Source organism: Argopecten irradians, chromosome 6, assembly GCF_041381155.1.
Source record: "Argopecten irradians isolate NY chromosome 6, Ai_NY, whole genome shotgun sequence".
NCBI classification, from domain to species: Eukaryota; Metazoa; Mollusca; class Bivalvia; order Pectinida; family Pectinidae; genus Argopecten; species Argopecten irradians.
In genome coordinates this window covers 34,773,630-34,800,735 of record NC_091139.1, presented here as the reverse complement: position 1 = coordinate 34,800,735, position 27,106 = coordinate 34,773,630, and the positions used below count along the sequence as shown (strand labels likewise).

Below are 27,106 nucleotides of genomic sequence, written 5' to 3'. Positions count from 1 at the left end.
CATTCCTGTTGTCCTGTGCCAGCAGAACATATGCAATAGTAGGTCGTCACGTAGTCATCAATTGCATCATAGTTAAACTGGATCCAGAATTATACTTAGTTAGAGACTTATGTCGAGAGTGAATTTGACCTCAGATGATGTTCGCATGCTGGTACATCCATAATAACCGTTGTTTGTCTTGGGTTTTGTAATGTAACCTGGTGCAAGTTTCAACTGATAGGTTCCAAAAGCCAGAGATTCTAGGTAATCCAAATCTAGCTTTGAAAAAGAAATCTCTGAAACTTCAAGCTTCAGCCATTCGCTCTTTGCCCTACGAGATCGTTTGCAACACGCTTGGCCAATTCATTGTCACCATTTGACAATGATGTCTACATCTTCAACTAAGTAATGCATACATTTTACCTATGTCAGACTTTTACTATAATTTTGGCCAAAGTTTATTTGTTAATTGTTCTAAAATATTATTATTGCTTTTCTGGTGTAAAAAAAGAACCGGAAAATTCAGTGCCCAAAATTTTCAAGAATTCATTCTATTAACGAAAATATATTATATCAATAGAAATATAATACTTTGCATCAATTGATTTATCATAATATGAGCAATTTAAGAATATATGAATTTTCATGAAAAAACTATCCCACGGTAATTTACCATTCAGTTTACAACCCTGCCGGTCATGGATTTTTTTTTTTTTTTTGAAATTTTGAACATAAGTTTCTTACATAATGCTCTAAAGAGTAAGTTATATTTTTGGTGTACAAGAACCGGAAGTAGGTAAACTACTTCCGTTCAAACTCTGTTCAGCTTCAAATCTTCTATAGAAGTATCCTATCGTTAGGGTTTTATGTTTCAAGATTAAATTTTTTTAATAAAATAAATATTGACTTTTCAGTGCCTCATATTATCAGAAAATCATTCCATTTAATAAAAACATATCATCTTCATATAAATATAATAGCTTGCACCCTTTGATTTATCATTATACCGGCCATATAAGATTATATGATTTTTTTTTAAAAAAGCTCTCCCCACAGTAGTTAGATGACAACTGTATTGGTCTAAAATTTTGAATACAGTTTTCTACCATTATGTGCTAAAAAGTTGCTAAATATGTTTGGTGTACAAGAGCTAGATATAATGTGACCGGGTGGTGTTTGTTGCCCGGTGTTTTCGGCTGCATGCTTCAGTGATATAACACTATAAAAAGGGCAAGAGTTCCACTGTACAAGCAGACACAACACGAACCAACCGTAGTCTTCCAAAACACGCATCTCCCACACACGCTACACACAGCATGCATGGGAGGCCGTCCTTTCATGACCCTGGCTGTGACTATGACGTTAAAGTAATCAAACAAACAAACCAACAAACAAAACTGTTTCCTTGTTAACTTTTTTCATGGAATGATAAAAGATAAAGTTCTGAAAACCAATTGCTCAAAGGTGTTATTGATGATGGCCTCAAAATGATACATATCGATAGTTTTGTTTAGGCAGTCAAAATATTTTGGGTTAAAAAATTTCCGGTGGGAAGACTTACTTTTTGAAACAAAATTATAAAAGAGGCAACATTTTATTTTTATGTTTTAACATGACAAAATCCAGACACCGAAGATATTATTTTCAAGAGAGTTTTAACCAATCTACATTCCTTTGCAATTCTTCTCTCCAACAAAGAGTCTGTTTTCATTTACCACTTTGGTCTAACAGTAAGATACAAGTACTAAAACGTACATTTAATCGATGGCAGAAAAGGGAAACAGTTTTAATGGCCATGGGAAATGAATTTTAAAATATAAGAAATTTAGTATGATCTTATTAATTCATCAATAACAAATCTAGGATACCATCGCTTTTTTGTTACCTTGGCCTTTTTATTAGAACTCGAAGATGTCATGTTATTATTTGTCATTGTCAAACTATACGTTTGAAATTATTACAAATAAGCAAAGATAAATATCCGTTGTGATTTATTTGTAACATGATTAATGAAAGATACCAGCCGAGCTAGTCAAAAGACTTCAATTCGGTGACCTATGAATCTTAAATGTGGGAGAGTGTGAATATGTCCACTAGCTTTTGCAATTCACCTTAAGCTATCTCTGTAGATCGTGGAGAGTGGAACATACCGTACAACCAGCGGGGTTTTTTTTATTAAAAAGAATTTTTTTTGCGATTTCTCAGAAAATTTGTGTTTGCGTAAATTTAATCTGCGATAAATAAGTTGTTGAAAGATTATATGTGATAAAAAATTATAGGAGGATCATATTAATTATTTTGAAGCTACATACTGAAAATTTGATCACTGTAAACCAACTTCTGGTTGCGAATTCGCAGAAATAAATCCCCATGAAGATGTTTCAACTACAAAAACAATATATCTTTTGTGTTATTAGGTCCGCGAAATTAATATACTGATTCACAATAACTAAAATTTTATTTTTCAGTTTAACGAGAAAGGCACGAAATTGTCGACTCGCAAATTACAATAATCGACTATATGGTACTTTTTATATGATTTTTAACTCTTTTGTTAATTATTACAAAACAATATCAATGACTGAAAACAAAAGTGATAGACTTCTTAACATTAAATGTATATAAAATTATCATTAGCATTTTTATTTGGAAATAGAATTGACCGTTATGTAAAGATACTTGGACAAAATATATTTTAGCTATCATACAAAGGAACTTGGACAAAATATATTTTCGCTATTATACAAAGATACTTGAACAAAATATATTTCAGGTGTTTTAAAAAGATACTTGGACAAAATATATTTTGAATTGACCAGTAATGAAATAAAATTCATGCAGATTGAAACTTCAATGTTAATCATTTTTATCGATATTTCCATTTTTCTCTGACATGTTGTCTTCGTTTGTGTAATCAGTGACTATACTCAGCATTGTCTTGTAAAATGTTTTGAGTATGCGTATACTCCAGTATATGTTCAAACTATCGAAAACGAGGCTAGTGACGATCAGTACATATGGTAGTTTCCCCAAGAGGGCAAAATCGTCGGCTCCAATGTAATTATAGATTCTATACCAGAACTTTGGCAGCGACAGCACCCTGGTAGTGACAAAGGTGAAGGTAAGTAAGCATCCGTTCACTAAGAAAACGTTACTGGATGTTTTGACTTTTTCTTTAATGAGAAACCATCTACAAAATATAAAATGCTGAAAAATAGTAGTTACATACAGTATACAATGAATATATGCCAATACAACTGATAATCAAATACCTGTGTTACATATTTTAAAATAAGTTAAAAAAATATGTACAAATCATTTACATCGGCTAACTGCAAACTATTATCGAATGAAATAAAAATTGCGCAACTAAGACATTTGGAATTTCAAGAGTCATAGTAAAATTGATAAATTTGAATATTCGAAAACTCTTTCAAAGTCCATGCGATCATTAAGTAAAAATCCTTTTGGTGTTAATCCCTGTTACATGTATTAGAATTAAAGTGTATCAAACGTTAAAATAACAGTTGATCAAAAAGAGAGCCATGCGAAATTATCTCTCGTATTGTAACCATCAAAATCATTGACATTTTAAGCATGTTTTTTTATGTTTCGAGCTGTATATAGTATATAATATTATATTGGTTTAATACTAATTTATAACTAAAAATGTATGTACAAGCATGTTAAAAAAATTAAAAGTACCGAATGAACGGATTACAAGTAACAACAATACAGGTTTACAGTCAGCTTGCAAGTTTTACCATTTAATACGATTAGAAAAAAAAAAAACCTACGATGAGATTAATTACCTGATATTCACAAATATAGTTGATAATTCCATTGCCATCTTATAGTGTGCAAAGTAGAGTAAAAGACCGTAAGTCTGAAATAAAGAGTAGAAAACAAACGATACAACAGTTCTGTCATTGTTAAATAACAAACAATCAGTTACAAAAAATACTTACTTTACTCCATTACCACCATTGATAAGATTGAGCTTTTTTATTTTGATTTCAAGTTAAAAATAATTAATTGCGTCCCTCTCGAAAAATTTCCATGGCACTCTAATTTATATGAAATGAAGTACTAATTACGCATCCACCAAAAGCAAAACAAGCTATGTAATAAAGATATTACAAGAGAAAACACCACTTAATGTTCAAATTATGAGTATCGTTATACTCTGTCGGCGGTGAAACATCTCTAAGTGTACGTGGCCATCAACCTGTCTCACATTTATCAAACGTAATATTAACAGCAAGGGGCATGTGAGACGGCCTCCCATGTATGTTGTGTGTTGCGTGTATGAAGTGTACGCTGTGTGTTTTGGGAGACTGCAGTATGTTCATGTTGTGTCTCCGTGTATAGTGGAACTCTTGCTCTTTTATAATGTTATATCATACTGCCGTAAGCAACACACCCTAATCGGTACAACGGGCGAATCACTCCCTTGATGCTGAGCGCTATGCAGGAGCATAAACTACCACTTTATAGACTTTGGTAGATATCTGCCAGGGGACAGAACCTAGAGCCTAACTCACAAAGGCGGGCGCTCATCAGCAGACCAAAGGTGTGGCAACGTCAATGGAGAAGTTAGGAAGAAAAAAGTAAGGAAGAAGACAAAAGACAATATACGTATCCTAAATTTAGGCGCCTTTTTCAATGATTCAATAGGGGAAGCAGGTATAAATCTAACGCCCTACCTGCGTGACAAAGCCGCTAAGTAAAACTTTACATAGATATTGTGGTAAAATATCATATTAAAGCTAACAATGCAAGTTAAAAAGTATACATTTGATATTAAAAAAAAAATACTAAAGATTTTTTTTTTAAATATTTTTTTTCCAATTCGTTTCTGAGACAACCCCTTGGGTTGCTAAGGACAGGCAGTCGCCATTTTTATTTTAACTCTGCTTGGATACAACACCGGGTACCGACCCCTATATAAAGCGCGTGAACCACAAACACGTGCATTCAGTCGAATGCTCGCTGTTTAAGGTGTAACACCTGACCGGCTCTAGATCTACTTTACTATATATCCAAGACGTATTAACGTGTAACCCGAGACCATACCATGATTAATTAATTTGATTAATTATCAAATAAAGTTTCTAAGAACAAAATAAGATCTATGCAGTTGAATAAAAAGAATAGAATGAATCCATACATTCTTTCTACGTGCGAGATACCTTTTTATTATAACGTAACAAACTAGGGAATTCTAAGAGCAGATAACATTGTCAAACTACAAATAAACACTGCACTCACCTGACAAGGTTCCAATGAAGTAATATTGTCAGCTAGATCCCAAAAATTGTCAAATACGAGCTAAAACACTTCAATATACATTAGATATTACACGCACATGTAAACGTGTGTGCCTTCGGTAGTTTATTTAAGAAATCGTCTCTTGTTCGGGACAGATGGTCACGTGCATGTGGCCAATCGAGTAATTTGTGAAACATCTAAATGACAGCTTAGAGGAGTTGACATGTTTGCTTTCTAAAACAAGCTCTGCACATATTTACAGGTAAGGGGTTTGCTTATGTATTAGTAGGTGATACACAGTTGACAACTGCTAGGTGTATATGTACATGACTGAACGCACATGTGTCGATTCACGCGCTTTATATGGGGGTCGGTAGGCGTATTGTATCCAAGCAGAGTTCAAACAAAATGGCGTCTGCCAGTCCTTAGAAACGCAAAGGAATGTCTCAGAAACGAATTTTGAAAAAAAAACCCAATAATTCTTTTTTTTTAATCTCAAATGTATATATTTTAACTTGCATCGTCAGCTTTAAGTATTAAAATCACATCACCGTACATGTGCGTCTGAAACGTCATATCTAATTAGCTAATACATTGGAGTAGCACCATCATAGAGAAACGAGTCGCTCTGGAAATGTTTTTTACTAAATTAGAATGGAATTAAAGGATCAACCTGAATGTAATCACAATATAAGTTAGCTTCTATAACTAACTTTGAACTAGTTACATGTATTCCAATTTTATCTAATGATGCCTGTTTGATGTCGTTGTCAGTGGATCATAAGAGTTCAAAAAAAGGGGGGGGGGAGGGGGGTTAGTTGTGGAGGGGGTTGTTGATATACACGATAACAGTATATGTATACGTACTTGACATTTGGCTGTGTTTATGAATTCACTTTTTTGTTCCTGTAGGAAATGCAATACTTACATATCCATGATAGTTAGCATAAATAGTGGCAGCGTGGTGAAAGTAATACAATACTGTCTCTGTGCTTTGTTGATAGAACAGCAACATTAAAACTGTGTCTGTAAAAACATAGATATATGTACGTGTATATATTTATGATTACAATATAATTTCCTATGACAGCATAATCAAAAGAAAATGTGTTTTCGATTATTTCCAAATCGAAGTAAATCGGACGTGTTTACCAGGAAACTGCGTAATAAAATTCAAAGTTTTGTTATATTCATTCACATTTCAGGCCAAAGACCTATGACAGCGCTTTGCAATGAATGCTCGTTTTAAGTTCGTTTTAAGGCACTTAGAGTTGATTTGTCTGTCATATTGTAATATCAATATGGCATGAGCACAGTTGATTAGGCGTTATTGGAAATTTTTCATAGATGAACTTTGATTTTTGCTCTTTATGAAGATTGAGCAGACTGTTTGGTCAAACAAAACAGAATATTGTATTTCGTGTGTAGTCCTGAAATCAATTATTTCTATCATACAAGAGATCCCCGAGGCGCCCACCAAAAATGATCTATGTCTGACAATAGAAAGAGGGATCTTTTCTCTGCTTTTCAAACTTTTTTTTCCAGTATACTACATATAAAATTATCAAAATCCAAGATGGCTGCAAGGCGGCCATCTTGTTGACCGATCGGTCCCAAAACGAATTATGCAAAACTGGGGCCCTAGGGGAACCTACATATTAAATTTGAGACAGATCCCTTCAGTACTTTCTGAGAAATAGCAATAATCAACTTTAACTATCAAAATCCATGATGGCTGCCTGGCGGCCATCTTGTTAACCGATCGGTCCCAAAAGACTATATACACAACAAGGGCCCTAGGGGACAATATATAAAATTTGAGAATGATCCATTCGGTATTTTCTGAGATACTTTCTGAAAAAAGCAATAACAAACTTTAACTATCAAAATCCAAGATGGTTGCCTGGCGGCCATCTTGTTAACCTATCAGTCCCAAAAGACAATATGCACAACAAGGGCCCTAGGGGAACCTATATATGAAATTTGAGACATATCCCTTCAGTACTTTATGAGAAATAGCGATAACAAGAATTGTTAACGGGCGGACGGGAGGACGGACCACGGATGAAAGGCGATTTGAATAGCCCAACATCTTATGATTGTGGGCTAAAAATAGATTTACCTGCTGTAAAAAACCCTGTAGCAATCGCGCAACATATTCTCACCAACGGACGTTCACTCCTAAAGAAAAAACAAGAAATTGATCAAGCACATTTTTTATATGTAATAATAATGTTATATGCTATGTAATAATGCTACAAACAAATTAATACTATGTAGTATGGAAATGTGTAATACAAATGATATGAATATTCATTTTGTATCATATGCATTAATCTAATTTTGAAAAAGAAAGAAGCGGTATTGCTAATTTCACAAATTGTATATCATAATAAGAAATAAACGTTAAATCTTGGTTTTTCAAACATTTAATTAGAAGATTTTCAACCAACGTATTTTCGCGTGGGGTTATTTTTGCGCAGGGTCAAATAACTCATAAAAACTAGATGTTTGAAACATAATCAATATACAAGCCTACAAGTTCAAATCATGAAATTAATATCTATGAAAACAAAAGAAAGAAATAATTGCTTTACAGATGATTTTCACTAAACGATTTGTGCTAAAATAAGAATTCTGCTCTGGTGATGTTTCAGTCTCATTGAAGTATCGTGTACAGACAACAACGTGTACTGACATAATCAAGAGTAGTTTGTGTGATTTTCAAAAGTCGCAATTTGTTGCAAGATGCCATATCGCAAATATGTCAAAAATTAGACTTCTAATGCTTGTAGAATTTTTTATACACATTTTTTTTTTTTTAGAAATGAAGAATTTGGCGGCAATTTTGAATGGTGGATTTCTTATACTTTGAACAGAGGTGAAATTTCACCCTTTTTTACTTCAATATCTTTACTTAACTCACCCGTGCAACACCATGTTTAGCTATATCAAGTCAAGGTTTGTTATAAATCTTTTAGGGTCACTGACAGTGATGTAAATGGTTGGAATTCTAACCTTGGTTTTTAATTTTTACATTTTTTAGAAAGAAATGCTGAAAATAACCAATCTGTATTGTGATAATATTCAAGCACACTAACCCCCTATTTTTATGATTTTTTTTACATTTTTTTAGAAAGAAATGCTGAAAAAATAACCAATTTGTATTTGGATAAAAATTCAAGCATACTGACCCCCTATTATTATGATGGTTTTAGAAAAACTTTTTCTGTAAAGCGTTTAATCTGCCAAGAATTGTAAAAAAAACGGGATATTTTCTTTCTTCAATATTCAGGGAGAGGAAGTAAAATATACAGGTGTTCTAATTAAAAATAATGGGTTGGCTGTGTGATATTATTATTTTCTTAAAGAAAACACTGGTTTTGTCAATTTTGCGAATATAATTATTTGATAACACAATATTGCTTTAGTTTGTCCTGTGTATGCTCAAAACAGTGAAATTCTAGTAAAATTACAATTTAAATTCTATAGCTATCATTGATTCATAATAGCTCAAAATCAAGCATACCACCATATTGTTTTTATTCCATTTTTATTTTTGGTATGATTTCCTATTTCCAAAATAATATAAAATATTTTATATAAGGAAAAAGGTTAGTCATCAGAAACTTTTGACTTTTCACCAGAGCAGATCCTTAAGTACTATTGCGCATACTAGTTCGTACTCGGCTTTGCGCTAAATGATTGTGCCGAAGTAAGAGTTAGTATCATACGTTTTGTTGTACTCTAATTACCATACGAGATCTTGAATGATGACGTCATCAAATAAGAACGTGTACAGATATAAGGTACCGATAACGACACTGTGAACAAATGACGTCATTCTGAAAACATAACAGAAATAAGCATAATTATCTCGTGTAAGTCAGCATGCATCTTTCGGTATTTTTACATACTGTTTTCAGTATTAATGAATATAATTAATAAGCTTGTATGGAATTCGATATCATGTCGCCATTTTTACAATTTAAACCTATTTGTTGTCAGACATTAGGGCTACATATGGTGTATCTGAAGGTGTCCGAGTTGCTTTTAAGGTTAATACAGATGATTTAAGACATAAGGAAAAGACATGTTTTCATGATTATTCTTGACTGTAATTTTTATTTGCTGAGCAATATTACATAAAGTTGATAGTACGATTTATTTTGGTTGTTTATTCCTGGTACACTGAGTTCCATTGTATAATATATTTTCCCTTTGACTTAAGGTTATACGGGCGTGGCTACATCCTAACACCCAATTCTCAAGTAACATACTCCAGATAAGGTCTTGGTGAATGAAGTCCTCACGAGTCATTAGTCGACTAATAACATTATAAAATGTGCAAAAATAAAAGAAGAGATTGTTTTCCATACTATAATTACTCATGAATCGGTCATTTATGATGATAGGTCAATAGCAATAGGTGTGGGAAACCTGTCTCGAATTAAAAATCAAAGTAATGTAAGTACTGAAGTAGTTCGTTGTTCAAATTCATGATAAAGACATTTAATGGTCTAAATTTCAAACCTGAATGATATTTTTTGTTAATCAAAACAAAACATCGACAGCTTCTGCAAAATTCATTCATATATTCTTCAAATATCTTATCCCAAAGGAAGTTTTAATGCATATCAATCATAGTAATAATTACATAAGGTTTCTTAATTTTACTGCCGTGCTGTATATTTTCTAGAATTTACGATTTGAAATAAATATTATGACAATATATTCATCAGGAACACAGGACCTTTAATGTTTTCCCGGTGGTTTATACTAAAAATACTTCAAAAAACTTAAACTTTAACATAGACTGATATTTTTCTGCTATCTGTCCTCCACCAAATAACCTCATAACCATTTAAGTCGTTAGTTGAAGTGATTCCTTGTGTTTTTGCTACCTTGGTTATTTTTATGCATGAAAATTCATTGTGATTGAAAGAAAATACATGGGTGCAGTGGAACGCATTGGTCACTAGACTAGAGTTTTCTATAATTAAGACAAGGTCATTATTCATAAGAACGAATATGGATTTACTTAATAAAAACAAATATAACACATGTTAAATATCGGGTCTTTTGGCTTGTTAGTTATAATATTGATATGAAGGGGTTATTTGGACATAGTTATAAGCCCTGTACTTTATATTAAATTTTCTACAGTTCCAATGCTTTATAAAGTCGGTAGGCATCTTAGCTAATGACAAGAAGTCAGTTAGACATGTTTGCCTATTTGATCCCTGGGATTTTTAATTAAGTTTATTCATTTAAACACTTTTTGTAGCCATTTATCCGAACATGATAACCCTAAAGACAAGTCTCTATAACTCTTATTAATTAACAAGAATTTCTTGAAATATCTTAGACTATATGACTTATACGTCCTTGAATAAATTAATGACAAGCTATTTTCATTTGAAAAAACATGGTAGCCCTTCATCCTAACATACCACAGGCCAAATATCATATAAACATGTATAAGTTTGAAAACCTGTGCCCAATCCCGTTGCATATAAAACATCACAATAAAATATGTTTAAATCAAAAGTTAGACCACTCAGATTTAGAGAAGATGTGTAAAGGGACATGTTTATGTATCTATGTATCTGAAGTTGCCTTGAATTATGGCCTGTGTTTATTGTTTGTTTTTGTGTTTTATTTTGATTGCTTTTGCTTCAATATGTCCTAAAACATATTCATCTATGATTCATCATCGAAATTCTTCAATGACAAAGACATTTTAGCCAAATGGCCAAAACAGTTGACCTACATCAGAGATTTACATGTAGTACTATCTAAATCTCTGCTTACATACAGTGTGTGTATATATATATATATATATATATAAGAAATAAAAACAATAACGACTGACTAGTGAGCGCTTTCGCCCCATTCATTTTTGTTTTTATTTCTTATGGATTTCGTCCGTAAGGATTTTTCTTTAAATTTATCATATATATATATATAACTTCAAAGTAGTTGATGATATACTTCTAAAATTATAAAAGTAAAATAATTAATGTTTATGGATGGACATATACAGATCACAATAAAAAGACAGGTAGTACCAGGTAGGATGAGACCTTTTTATACTTTCGATAATTTTTTAGAAATACACATACCGTACCACAAAAAATCCAAAATATTAATGTCCACATTTTGAACAGTTTTCATCTTCGAAATGAAGAGACATCAAGAAACATTACTTACATGCTGTCAATATATTGATAACAAATCATATAGATTTTGCGTAATATATAATTGTTTTAGGAAAACATCCTTCTGGTTATCTTGTAACTATTCAATATAAGGCAGCTATATTGTTTTAGAAATTCTTGTATTCTCCGGGATCCATATAATATGTATCAAGTTATTAACTTGTATTTATTTGTAATACCTTTTAGTGTCTATCTATAATGTTAATTGTTACGTATACTCAAACAATGATTACAATTTACAGAAATGTATAACTATGACTATCAAGGTCTGAATTCTAGCAAATTAGCGATGAACCGTTTTCTTCATTTTCAAAATGGAGATTATATGCGACAACCAATTAAAGTAAGCACAGAATTGCATAATTGGTAAAAAAATATATGCAATAGAAATAAATAATCACTGTATTTCTTAACTTCAATTAAGATCTATATATCGTTCTCTTTTTCATGAAAAATGTTAAAAATGACTGTTAAAACAATTATATGCACTTCTCAGATAATATATGAAAAATACCAGGTACGAAAAAAAATAACTTGAAATATCAATTCTTATGAATCATAATGAAAAAGAGAGAGATTTATATATATGAAATTTAATTAAACAAATCACCCATTTCGTTTCATTTTAAGAAACCATTATTTACCAGTTTTACCTTTTATTCACTATCATTTATAGCAAGTCTTAAAATCATTGTATTACATTTAGTAAAAGTAATGTCAGGAATTATTTAACATTTAAAAAAGAAAATATGATGAAAATCTTGCTTTATTTTAAAATTTTATTATTTTCCAAAATAATAATATCTATTCTGTTTGACATTAGTTTGTTATTTATTATAGCAAAGTAGAATATTTTAATTTTTTAACTATTTTTTCAACTTTAACCAATTTGGACTTTATTTTGTTACCTCCCCTACAATACTGAAGTTGCATCCATTTGACAGGTGTTTTTCTTGCGATTTTTCTGTCCGAATGTATCACTGATTAGGCATAGTAAACTGTCTTGTAAATACCACACAAGCATTACTGACATGGCTATTTAAGTGCAGATAGACAGACCTTTTTACAAGTTGATTTTATAGTAAGATTATATCACTGAGATAGCGAATATGAATGAAACTCTGGTGGAAAAAAAATACAAAATAATCCACATCGTTTGCTCTAACAAATTAAGATTATATAAATGATTCAGTAAATAGTTGGGTAGAGAAAACCAGTCTAAATGCGTTCATTTTCTTTCCAAAAGCCCTTACATATCAAAACGATATCCAAGTTCTGCTTACGTTGTCCAGTTTTGACTATAGAAAGTATGGAAAATTCGCATAAATCTTTGAAAGCAATGTTACGTATCAACAGGACATATAAAAATATAGCGAGCCGGGAGGACGTTTTAGGATTCTTAAAAAATATAAATTAAATTTTTCGCATGCAGAGCGATTTTGACGATTTTTGCCGATTTTAGCCTTCCTTTGCCCAACTATTCACTTTAAATACGCGAATCGTAGAAAACTTTTCTCTGAATTACTTGGTACAGCTATACTCAACTTTGCTAGGGTATTCAGTACGATACCCTCTCTGTCAAATATCATAGGTACCGGGTATAACCATTTTTGAATGTATAATAACGATTTCTTAATTTCAATTAATTCACATCAGACTGGCCGGGTGTTAATCTCGCTGACATATTTTTGTTTTACATGCACAGACCTCAATAGATATGTGCTGATAATAAATGACACTCTCAAGTTACAGCGATTTTAAATAATGTATATTCATAATCACCATTAATTTATCAAAAGGTTAATGTATACTATGAACGGATCTGACATCTCGAAATGACTTATGAAATGATGACCGAAGGGCTATGAAATTTGCTATTTTATCTGTCAATTCCTTAAATATGCATGAATAATGAAAAAAATAAGTATGATAGGTTGGTAGATCCACGCCTAATTCGTCAGTTACGCTCCATGTTTGTCAGTTACCCACCATTCACCTAAAATCATAACTCAGTTGCGCACTTTTAAATTTCAGTTACCCACTAAATGTCAATTTTGTGGCAGCTAGTTTCGCTTATTCATAGTCATTTACGTATGCGTTACGCTTCAAATTTTATTTTTTATACAAAAATGATTCCTGAGACACGAATAAAAACCTTTAAACTATCGCAAATAACGTAAACTGAAACATGCGAAACCTGACCTAAATCACCGGCACCATTTTTGTAGAGCGTAACTACAGTTACCCACATCCGGTTAGGTACAGTGATGATGTCGATTTACAATAGGATGAATATTACTATAAGTGTAGATATTTGATAAAACATTGCTGTATTTAATCAGATATGGTCGTATAATATAACCGTAAAAACTAATGTAACTTGCACACCAGTGTACTTTGCGTAGGTACTTTTTGGTGCTGAAAATGCTGAATAAAACTCTACTATCGGTTTATTTTGCGCACCAAAAAATTTCAGGAAAAACGATGTCCAGCAAGCCACAAAATCAATGTATAAAAGTGTCAATTTCAATGCAAAACATTCCCATTACATGATTGACAACTTGCACAATCAAGTGTTGTATTTAGAAGAAATAACATACTAAAATTGCATTGTGTTTGTTTTCTTTTACTGGCCATCGAAACCTGAAACTGTCTGTTAAAACATCTTGTAGATGTCCAAATTTAATCATCGGCGGTCCGTCGTACTCCATCTCCGTGCACATGAATAGTTATCAGAAATATTTGAAAAGATTATAATCTAATAACTTAAAATTGTGACAACAATTAATTAGTGTGTTTCAGATAATTAACAAACTTTAAAGAGCAATCGAATAGCAGATACATTGGATTAACTAAATTTAGAGGTTTATTAAGACTCTCTTATTTATATCCAGCTATATCATATGCCGTAACTATATATATTGTCAATTTACTTAGAATCGATAGCCGATATCCAGGCGTCATCTGCAAACAGATTGAATTTTGTAATCTCAACACTGTAGTAAAGACGTCTTCTATAACTTACCTCATATTCCAATCATTTTGTTGAAATACGGAGAGAGATTGGTAGGACCCTGATATATGTGGAGATATTCTCGGGAAAACTTTTTTGGACAGGAAAATCGCAATGCAGAACGACAATATAGCCACGGGGTGGTAGGTGGATTGGTAGACCATTCTGGAGTCGACTTCTCCCATGGTTTGGCACTTTGGTGACACGCAATATGTATAACAGTCGCACGAATCTTTTCAGTCTAAAACGATTAAAATAATACTTTAGCTGAATCTCTGACATACAATATCTAGATTGCAAATCAGATTCAATGACAGTACTTGGTAGCAATTAATGAAATATTAGATAGATGAAATTTAAATTATTTACTATCATATACAATGTAAAAGTTATGTGGATTAAAGTTGAAAAATACATAGTAGGCTTTATAAGTCTGATATATTTCCTCGAGTGATTGTAAAATATAATGCTATTAAATCAATAATTAAATGCAAATCTCTAGACCCACTTTTGTTATAAAGTCTATATGAATTGAATTGATAATAACGATCATGAGGCACATGGACATTAACGGTCATCTGACTATTAGTACAAAACAATAGTAGTGGTTATATACGACAATTAAGGCGACACAAGGAGCTCCTGAGTTGAAGCTGTAAGTTTCAGAAATGTTAGATGACTTTGACCTTATAAGTAGGTAAAGGTCATTTACTTGAACAAACTTGCAATTGGTAGCCCTTTATCAGAGTATGCTGCAGACCTAATATCAGGTCTCTATGGTTATATTCACAAAAAATTGTTTAATTTTTTTAGCCCCTGTGACCTCGAATGAAGGTCAATGTCGTTCATTTGAATAATTCATTTCTGCAGATGTTCCACGGCAAATATGGTAATAACCCGTTCAATGATTAAGGAGGCGCCAGATTGTAAAGCCGAATTTCTGCTAAGTTCCCACTAATGAGCCCTGCTCCTTTGTTGCCTGGGATGGGACAAGGATCTCTTTTAAGATGTTGTACATCAAATATGGTTGTAATACACACGCAAGGGTAAGGAAGATTACCCCTTCTGAACTCCTCCCCTCTGTCCCAAGGGTACGGACCAAATAACTCGTTTATATAAAATACTATTGTCCTTCCCCAATGATGTTTCACACCTAATATGGTTGTAATCCACTCAAGGGTTAACGAGTAGGTTTTTGTATCCAAGTCTTACGCACGACCCAAGGCGGACGGCGCACGACGACGGATGAAACACGACGACAATTAGCATTTTTCTTCCGTTGCATAATTTACTTACTTTACACCATTACCACCATTGAAACGTTTGAGCTTCTAATTTTACTTAAAGTTAATAATATGAAAAATAATTAATTGCATTCCGATTTTTTTTTTGTGTTAATTAGGCATATATATACACAATTAAACACAAATTATTGTTCTGGTGATGAATATCATTTATGCTCTGTAGGCGGTGGAGCATCTTTAAAGTTATATGTGCAGTATTTTTCATAGTCACGAATCAAGAAGAGCTTTTAATATGTTATTCAACTCCAAAAGTTACCAACATTTTGAAAATTACAATACTTTCAATGTATAGGTTTTAGTTTTACAAGTGCAAAAGAGAGCTGAAAATGATTTTTGGCAGTACTGCCAAAAAATCATTATATAGTACTGCCAAAAAATCATTATATCAACATTTTCAGTGTAGTGAAATGAGTTCATACGGTCAGACCATGAAGCCATATTGTGGTCCACAATTTCATTGCACATTTTTACAGTATTATTAGTAATTGTAAAGTGATTTCTGAAGGTACGAGGGATGTTCCGAAATTAATGTGACTTGCGCAATATCTCGTGGAAATCGTGCTAAATGGGCTTAAAACTACCTCGTGGCGATAGCGTGATATCTGAAGCGTGATATAGGTAAATATCTCGCTCACAATTACACTGACCTTGGTGCTGTGTACATTGTTTTGTAGCGCACTCGTTACACTCTATACAAATATGGTTGGCAAGAGAGTTGAAAACGTAATTGAAATTAGGGCCTATATCAAAGGCAAGTCTCTACTTAATTGGCTTAAAGCCGGTGGATATTCATCGTGAGGTGTGTGATATATATGGGAAGGGTCAATGTCATATATGACTATTTTTAGGTGGGTTGCTCGATTTAAGTCGGGACACCAGCAGCTTAAAGATGCTGCCCACACAGGTCGCCCTGCAACAACAACAAAGCATACCCCATTTACTAACTGACAACCAAAAAAGGTCCCAGGTTGACAAGGCCAAATCCTTATTGAAGAAATACCCAAAATACAGCAAAAAGGCTTTTGATAATTTGGTCACAGGTGATGAAACATGGGTGTATTTTTTCGAACCTAAAAGAAAATGCTCTAATGGAATCTGGGCAAACAAAAACGTCAGGCGCCCTAGCATTGCTAAAAGAATACGCACCGTGAGGAAGGTTTTGTATGTCATGTTCTTTGGTAACAAGGGTCCAATCATTCAAATCCCTGTTCCAAAAGGCAAAACTGTCACAGCGAATTATTATAGAGACGTTGTACTTCGAAAACTTAAGAAAGTCTACAAACGCCGCCGCCCACAGACAGGTTTGAAGTACCTCAGGCTCTTACATGATAATGCGCCAGCACACAAGGCGCGCATTGTAACGGAGTTTTTGAAGGCAGAAAAGGTCACTGTCCTCCCCCACCCTGCATATTCACCAGACTTTGCCCCCTGTGACTTTTTCTTGTTCCCCAAACTAAAATTCCACCTGTCTGGAACAAAATATCAATCAAGAAATGCCCTTGGCTCTACCATTTAAGTATCTAATGAGTATACCAATTCAAGAGTACGAAAAATGTTTCCAAAAGTGGATCGATCGGTTGAAACGATGCATAAATGCAGATGGGGAGTACTTCGAGGGACAGGGCAAAGTAAAAGGATCAGAATTACTTCTATCTAAGAAAAATCACCATAGTAACAATAATTTTGGAATACCCCTCGTATGTCTCCATCTAAATGTGTATAAGGGGTAAAAAACAAGAATTTCACAGTGCATAACTTATGTGTTCCAACTAACGTTTATAAGGCATTATATATGTTTGTCTGTCCATTTGAATGATTTTCACAGCTTTATTCATTAAAACTTATAGTTTTAAATAGATAATTGAAGAAAAAATAACATGTCCAAATTTTCGGCCAGTTACGGCACATATAACTTTAACAATGGCCAAATAATACTTACGTGATTTAGACGACTTGTCAAGTAGAACGTCTGTCGTTCAGACCGTCATGGATATATACAAAAATGTATTAGTACGGAATATGGAATCTACACATATCCACTTATCCACATGTCGGAACTTGACCTCAGACGAGATAGAAATGGTCATTGTGTGTCATTTAGATATATGATTAAAATACACTATCTGATATTTGATCGTAATTGTTCCATTTCCTAACATAACACACACATTAATATCGTCTGCAATAGTGCCTACACTTATTGTTGACAAGAGAAGTGGAAGCTCTTGGGTTAATGTATGGTAATTTATCACGTCCTACTACTTTGTACATTAGTCTATTTAAGAACTGTTTATTTTTAAGCAACAGTTCCATGGGTGTAAAATTGCGAGATTTACAAAATGTACTGTTTGGTGGGAGTGTAAGTACGCGATTTATCGTTGCAGCATTTGAAAGCGTCATTCATTAGGACTATAACATATGAAACCAAGCAAGATGGAGTTTCCATTCACTCAAACTGTGGTCTCACCATACTTTTTTGTTTTGAAATTTACTAGTCTAACAATTACTTTCAAATAAGGCGAAAACTGTTACCGATGCTAGCAGCCTTTTTTATAATGTTTCAGAACATATCTGACATTAGTTTCTCATACAGGTAAATATTATTCAATTTGCTTTCTTGTGGTAGCTATAGCTGTTGTAGCTTTGTCTTTGTCCAATACGAATTATTGATATCAAAACAATTTCCGTAGCAATTTGTTTGAATTGAAAGGAAGCCGTTGCAGTTCCTTTCTTTTGTTTTTGTTTTGTTTATGGCAATATCAAAACAAGAAAACAATTGTGTTGAAAATGATATTTCATCGTGTTTTATTGAAAATCTTTTGAGTAACAGTAACCAACACATAAAACAATAAACACTTGGTAAAAGGTCCAGGACCTATCTAGATTATGTAAAATGATAACACCGATTATAAACCCAAAGAAAACAATACATTAATACAACTAGACATGATTTAGATAAATGAGTCTGGTAGAGCTTCATAAACCAATGAAATGATGTAGTATACCTGGTTACATATCTATCTTTCACATTCGTGATATGTTTTCAATTAGCAGATGTAATAGATGTTGGAAACTAGTATATGGAAATCATGTCATTCAAATTAATTCTTAGCGCGTCAAATCATAGTCATGCACTACTTTTCCAAAGTAACAGCATGTTTACATTTTTGTAAAACTCAAATCATTGATATTTTTGTCAATATATTTTGTATTGATATGTCGATTTAAATGATTGCTATTATAGATATAATAAAAATTAAATATTATCTTAACAATGACTCTTTTCCAGAAACATTGGAAAGTGGACTATGTATACATTTTACAGCATAGTGGAAACGGAACAAAATCTTCTACTATGTTCAACACTAGGTGGGGATATATGCCTGATGTACAAGGATACGATATAATTCAAAGTAAGTTTTTCTTTCTCCTCCCCTTTTTGTGAGAGCAAGTTACTTTTGTTTTGAAAAGAGTTATGGCATATGTAATTAATTTTGTACCTGAAGCAATAACACAGAGTCCAATAAATTGTGTTTCACTCAGGTTGGAAGATATCTTTTATTCTTATCGTGAAGACTTTTTCTAAGGTAAGTAAAACGATAAAAGATATATGGTACAATAACAACACATTTAAATATGAAATTATGTTGCATAGAGAAATGGATATGGATGAATCTATCTAAGATCAGAAAGCAATCCGATTGGTCAAAATTGGTTTGAAATAAAATTATCAATCACTCTCTCAAACACCAAAGCATAACAACTGATACTCTTGTTATTTTCTTCATCAAACCATAGGCGTTCCGAAATATTTTTCAGACATAATGGTAATTTTTAGCACATTTATCGGTCCATGGAGTTCAGACACCAAGAATAAAGTCTAAGATAGTGAACAAGATCTAATCAAGTATTCATCAACTTCTAGCTTGCAATTACTTTACAAAGTTATTAGTAAAGCCTATCTCCTCCAGAGTGGTAAATAAAAGCCAAGATGATAAAATGAAAAAAAAAGATTTATTGAAAGAAACAAGCCCAACATTATATTTCTGTTAATTTTAACCATAGCATGGATTCAGAAAGATCATTTTGTGTTAATCTGATTATTTTTGTCTCATTATTTAGGTTGCAGCATATTCAAACATTAGTAATGGTTTGGATAAAACGTCATAGACCATGGAAAGTAAAAGATTTTATGCATTTTTTTCGACATAAGGGAAATATTTCTTGAAAATGTAGACATTCGGATGGTAAGATAAATTCGAGGAATTGGCAAACGATCCTTAGATTAGTTTATTTGAGATAATATCCAGCTTGACACTCATTTTGAAGAAATAGCTTATATGTTTCGTTTAACTACAAAGTTGCGTGATTAAAAAAAGGTGATTTTGATAATGACATATACACATATATATACTTCGTATACAGGTAATTGAACATTGTTAATTAAACAATTAAAAAACATATAAAGATCCTACACAATTAATAATACCATCCGTTGGTCCTGGTCAAACTTTCTGAATCATACACATTCATGTACATTTATTAAGCAACACCACCGATAACCTGTATAACTTGAAGTTTAACATTTATCCAGTGTAGGTTAACATGGTTTCACAATTCAACAATCAATAAATATTTCAATTAATGAATGTAATTGACTTGTTAAACAATGACACAACTTCATAAATAAAATCACAAAATGGAGACAGATTAGAATGATTGAGTCAGCAAAACGAATATGGTTAAACCAAAATAACTCAGACAAACGGTTAAACACAAAGAAAACATCTATGATAGCCAGACATTATACATCTACGATTTAACCAATCATGGTACATGTAACATCCTCACATCTACGGTATAACCAATCAGGGTACATGTAACATCCTCACATCTGCAGTATAACCAATCATGGTACACGTAACATCCTCACATCTGCAGTATAACCAATCATGGTACATGTAACATCCTCACATCTACGGTACAACCAATCATGGTACACGTAACATCCTCACATCTATGGTATAACCAATCATGGTACATGTAACATCCTCACATCTACGGTACAACCAATCATGGTACATGTAACATCCTCACATCTATGGTATAACCAATCATGGTACACGTAACATCCTCACATCTATAGTATAACCAATCATGGTACACGTAACATCCTCACATCTGCAGTATAACCAATCATGGTACACGTAACATCCTCACACCTCCGGTATCACCAATCATGGTACATGTAACATTCTCACATCTACGTCATAACCAATCATGGTACATGTAACATCCTCACATCTGCAGTATAACCAATCATGGTACACGTAACATCCTCACATCTGCAGTATAACCAATCATGGTACACGTAACATCCTAACACCTCCGGTATCACCAATCATGGTACATGTAACATCCTCACATCTACTGCATAACCAATCATGGTACATGTAACATCCTCACATTAACTGTATAACCAATCATGGTACATGTAACATCCTCACATCTGCAGTATAACCAATCATGGTACACGTAACATCCTCACATCTCTGGTATCACCAATCATGGTACATGTAACATCCTCATATCTACTGCATAACCAATCATGGTACATGTAACATCCTCACATTAACTGTATAACCAATCATGGTACATGTAACATCCTCACATTAACTGTATAACCAATCATGGTACATGTAACATCCTCACATCTCCGGTATAACCAATCATGGTATATGTAACATCCTCACATCTACGGTACAACCAATCATGGTACATGTAACATCCTCACATCTGCAGTATTACCAATCATGGTACACGTAACATCCTCACATCTCCGGTATAACCAATCATGGTACATGTAACATCCTCACATTAACTGTATAACCAATCATGGTACATGTAACATCCTCACATCTACGGTATAACCAATCATGGTACATGTAACATCCTCACATCTGCAGTATAACCAATCATGGTAAACGTAACATCCTCACATCTACGGTATCACCAATCATGGTACATGTAACATCCTCACATCTCCGGTATCACCAATCATGGTACATGTAACATCCTCACATCTGCAGTATAACCAATCATGGTACATGTAACATCCTCACATCTACGGTATCACCCAATCATGGTACATGTAACATCCTCACATCTATGGCATAACCAATCATGGTACACGTAACATCCTCACATCTACTGTATAACCAATCATGGTACATGTAACATCCTCACATCTACGGTATAACCAATCATGGTACATGTAACATCCTCACATCTACTGTATAACCAATCATGGTACATGTAACATCCTCACATCTATGGTATAACCAATCATGATACATGTAACATCCTCACATGTAACATCCTCACATCTATGGTATAACCAATCATGATACATGTAACATCCTCACATCTAGGGTATCATGGTACATGTAACATCCTCATATCTACGGTATAACCAATCATGGTACATGTAACATCCTCACATCTACTGTATAACCAATCATGGTACATGTAACATCCTCACATCTACGGTATAACCAATCATGGTACACGTAACATCCTCACATCTACGGTATAACCAATCATGGTACATGTAACATCCTCACATCTACTGTATAACCAATCATGGTACATGTAACATCCTCACATCTATGGTATAACCAATCATGGTACATGTAACATCCTCACATCTAGGTATCATGGTACATGTAACATCCTCATATCTACGTATAACCAATCATGGTACATGTAACATCCTCACATCTACTGTATAACCAATCATGGTACATGTAACATCCTCATATCTACGGTATAACCAATCATGGTACATGTAACATCCTCACATCTACTGTATAACCAATCATGGTACATGTAACATCCTCACATCTACGGTATAACCAATCATGGTACATGTAACATCCTCATATCTACGGTATAACCAATCATGGTACATGTAACATCCTCACATCTACGGTATCACCAATCATGGTACATGTAACATCCTCATATCTACGGTATAACCAATCATGGTACATGTAACATCCTATGGTATAACCAATCATGGTACATGTAACATCCTCACATCTATGGTATAACCAATCATGGTACATGTAACATCCTCACATCTATGGTATAACCAATCATGGTACATGTAACATCCTCACATCTACTGTATAACCAATCATGGTACATGTAACATCCTCACATCTACGGTATAACCAATCATGGTACATGTAACATCCTCACATCTACGGTATCACCAATCATGGTACATGTAACATCCTCACATCTACGGTATCATGGTACATATAACATCCTCATATCTACGGTATGCATGAATACACTATCAACAAAAAACACTTTTATTGATGTTAATACAAGTGCAAGGCAAAATTTTCAAATTGCTTATTCTTTAAGCATTTTAGATCATAATGCCATCGACAAAAGGTCAAGTGATTGTTTCAAATATACATGTACATACTATGTATATAATTCTTTTAAGGAATCAATTAAAGAAAGTTAATAATTATCACAGGCCATGAAGGTCTTACATAATAATATATGTAAAATAAATGAATATGAACAGTTTTTCCGTGATAGCCATGAAATCAAATAGGATATGATTTAGCTAGTATTACCATCTGTTAAGGAGGGCATTAAAAGTCTATCTGCTGACTGATCTAATTAACAGTTATGGCAATGATAGTTTTTGTGGTAAAGGAAAACAAGCTAATGTTTTAGAATATTAGTCACCTGAACAGCTAATTCAAATCAACAGCTTAGTCAATGTTTTAATGAATTACAAATTGTGACAGAAAACAATGATAGGTGAACATATGAAGCAATAATGAAGAATCTCAAACATGAGTAGTGCTAATTAAAAGGGTAAGAAATGCCAGAAAGCCAGAAAAAAGTTTGATAAGGAAAGGGAAAAGATAGGCCATGCCTGATTTCCATCATATTAACATCTTTATCAATTAATTGGTAATTGAAATAATCTCACTAAGAAGTGAACATATCAAACAATATACAGGTCTAAAGAAATCTCACAAGATAATAATCTTCAAAATTTAGGTAAAAATTTGAAACATATCTGGCAGCTAATGTTATTCTAAAACTTACAAACTACCTGGTAAGAGAAATATTCAAAATCTAGTTAAAAGTGTACAACAATGTATGTATATTGGTGATATTTACCATACCAGCTTCATTTGTGCACAAAAATGGCCTAAATCATATATCCTCCTTTACAATGACGAAAGAAATATTATAACACGGTCTTGTTACACCATTCAACTTTTTTGTGATACTTGTATAAAATTGACAACTTGTCTAAAAAATTAAGCAACATTTAGAAAAGGTACTATGTACAGTATGAATGAGTCATCTTTTAACACAGGTATGTATGACACACTATTAAAAGGTCACGTGGATTCTGTAGATACAGGGTTCTTTACTTTTACTAATAGAAAGTTCAGTCATGACAATCATGCATTATTAATTAACCTATTTCAGATGCTCAACAATTTAATTGTCGTACAAAGACTTCAACTCAAAAGAATCATGATTTTGTAACCAAAGTCCATTTCTGGCAGGAATAAAAACTTTGTCAAGAAAAAAAGAATAATTTAAAATGTTAAAGTCAGATATAGAAAGACTGCAACCACAATTTTCTTGTAATAAATAAAAGTTAACGGATATTCTGAATGTATTCGCAGACTAGAACCAAACAATAATCCTAATGAAAGAAAGACATATTCCTCACGAGGAAGAGTAAACCAACTTCATATCCAAACAACTTAATTTGAGACCCAAGAAATATTGTACATATATTAACCTAATATGAGACCCAGGGAATATTGTATCAATAACATATAACCTAATATGAGACCCGGGGAATATTGTAATAATAACCTATAACTTAATATTGAGACCTGGGAAATATTGTATCAATAACTTAATATGAGACCCGGGAATATTGTACCAATAACCTAATAGGAGACACAGGGAATATTGTACCAATAACCTAATATGAGACCGGGAATATTGTACCAATAACTAATATGAGACTCGGAATATATTACCAATAACCTAATATGAGACCCGGGGAATATTGTACCAATAACCTAATATGAGACCCAGGGAATATTGTACCAATAACCTAATATGAGACCCGGGGAATATTGTACCAATAAACTAATATGAGACCCAGGGAATATTGTACCAATAACCTAATATGAGACCCAGGGAATATTGTACCAATAACCTAATATGAGACCCGGGGAATATTGTACCAATAAACTAATATGAGACCCAGGGAATATTGTACCAATAACCTAATATGAGACCCAGGGAATATTGTACCAATAACCTAATATGAGACCCAGGGAATATTGTACCAATAACCTAATATGAGACCCAGGGAATATTGTACCAATAACCTAATATGAGACCCAGGGAATATTGTACCAATAACCTAATATGAGACCCAGGGAATATTGTACCAATAACCTAATATGAGACCCAGGGAATATTGTACCAATAACCTAATATGAGACCCAGGGAATATTGTACCAATAACCTAATATGATTGACCCAGGGAATATTGTATCAATAACCTAATATGAGACCAGGAAATATTGTATCAATAACCTAATATGAGACTCGGGAATATTGTATCAATAACATATAACCTAATACGAGACCCAGGGAATATTGTACCAATAACCTAATATGAGACTTGGGGAAGATTGTACCAATAACCTAATATGAGACTTGGGGAAAATTGTACCAATAACCTAATATGAGACTCGGGGAATATTGTATCAATAAACTACATTATGTATAATATGAAACACATGGATAATATCAAACACTTTAATATGTATAAATAACCTATATGAGACCTAGTCATCATCAGTCGATAAAAAAGATATGTACGTATAGTTGTGACTTCTAAGTAACAAAATCTAAAATTGTATTGTATTATATTGTTTTGTATCGTTTTAATAAAACAATAGAATATATATTATGGTGAAGTTTTTACCGGTATAGCATGTGTTTAACGTTGTGATACCTCCATAAAGTTAATAAGCCATCCAGTACACCTACACTTTAACAATGAAATAAAGGTCATGAACCGGAATCTCACTACAAATCAAAAACGTTTTTACTTTAATTCATGGTGTTTTACGAATGATTGCAAAATCATTGAAATATTGAGGACTAGCATTTTCATCTGAACAAAATTTGAGTACATTGTATATATCTATCAACAATATGATGTAAATTATTAAAGGAACTCGCACAACCATCATATCAAATCGGGTAAATTTTCACAATCTAGATATATATCATATATAACAATAAAATGTAAATTAACTCCAGGCAAGTTGAATCGTAAAGGGGAATAACTTTCTTTACCAGAAGAAATACTGAATTGCTATTGATCTTTTTGATTACTGGAATATATACCAAAACATATACAAAATATCATTCTGGTGTATACATATAGGTAAGCCACTAATAGGAACATTTAAATGTCAATTAAAACTTTCCTAATTTACATCATTTTAGCCTCATATATGCACATCCATTGCAAATAATGTACATGTGTACAGTGAGAACTAGTCTTTACATGGATTATCTAAATTCTTCAAGTCACGAACCAATCAATTATCCCTATATGTTTATTTAATCATTTATCAACAAGATGTATTATACAGCTTCCACTGCGACAATCTAAAATATTCTATCTAGAACTTCATGATGTTGTAACTTCATCATGCCTACAAATGTTAAATAGTTGGATAGAACTTTTCAAAATTGATGAAATTTCAAAGTTGGATAAATCAACATTTGACTGTACTCCAAATAAAACATCATAAACTCAGCTAATGTTAAAATCTCCTTATGCAATTATCCTGAGTTGATAAATAATTTTAAAAAAATCAAAATAACATAAATCATTAAGTACTTTTAAAATGCATTTAACAAAACAAAAACAGTTAAAACCTGGCTATCCTTACAAATTAAATCATAACACCGGTCATAGTTTTAAAAATCAGTGAGAGAAAAAAAAGTATGATTTACAAAAACACATACTTAAACCGAAGATTTGTGAAGCAACAGAGTATTTCTACATGTAATGGTTGTTTTAACAGAAGCAGGTTTTAGACATGAGATAATTAATCATTCCCTCCTTCTGAGAAGATCAGTTCATGTCATTAACTTAGGAAAATTAGTACAAGTTTTACAATTCAGGAAACATCCCTCATTTGAGAAGAGGTTAATATCATTTA

General features: G+C 32.8%; 1 protein-coding gene across 1 annotated transcript; it reads right to left on the bottom strand.

The window, feature by feature from the left end:
- Nucleotides 1–1,758: 1,758 nt before the first annotated feature.
- LOC138326348 (TLC domain-containing protein 4-like) lies at nt 1,759–17,812 on the bottom strand. Its single transcript, XM_069272467.1, has 7 exons — nt 17,728–17,812; nt 14,497–14,725; nt 9,006–9,095; nt 7,373–7,431; nt 6,179–6,276; nt 3,792–3,865; nt 1,759–3,169 (listed from the first exon to the last, which is right to left on the bottom strand). The coding sequence occupies exons 2-7, from the start codon at nt 14,667–14,669 to the stop codon at nt 2,836–2,838; spliced, it is 828 nt and encodes a 275-aa protein (XP_069128568.1). The 5' UTR covers nt 14,670–14,725; nt 17,728–17,812; the 3' UTR covers nt 1,759–2,835.
- Nucleotides 17,813–27,106: the final 9,294 nt, after the last annotated feature.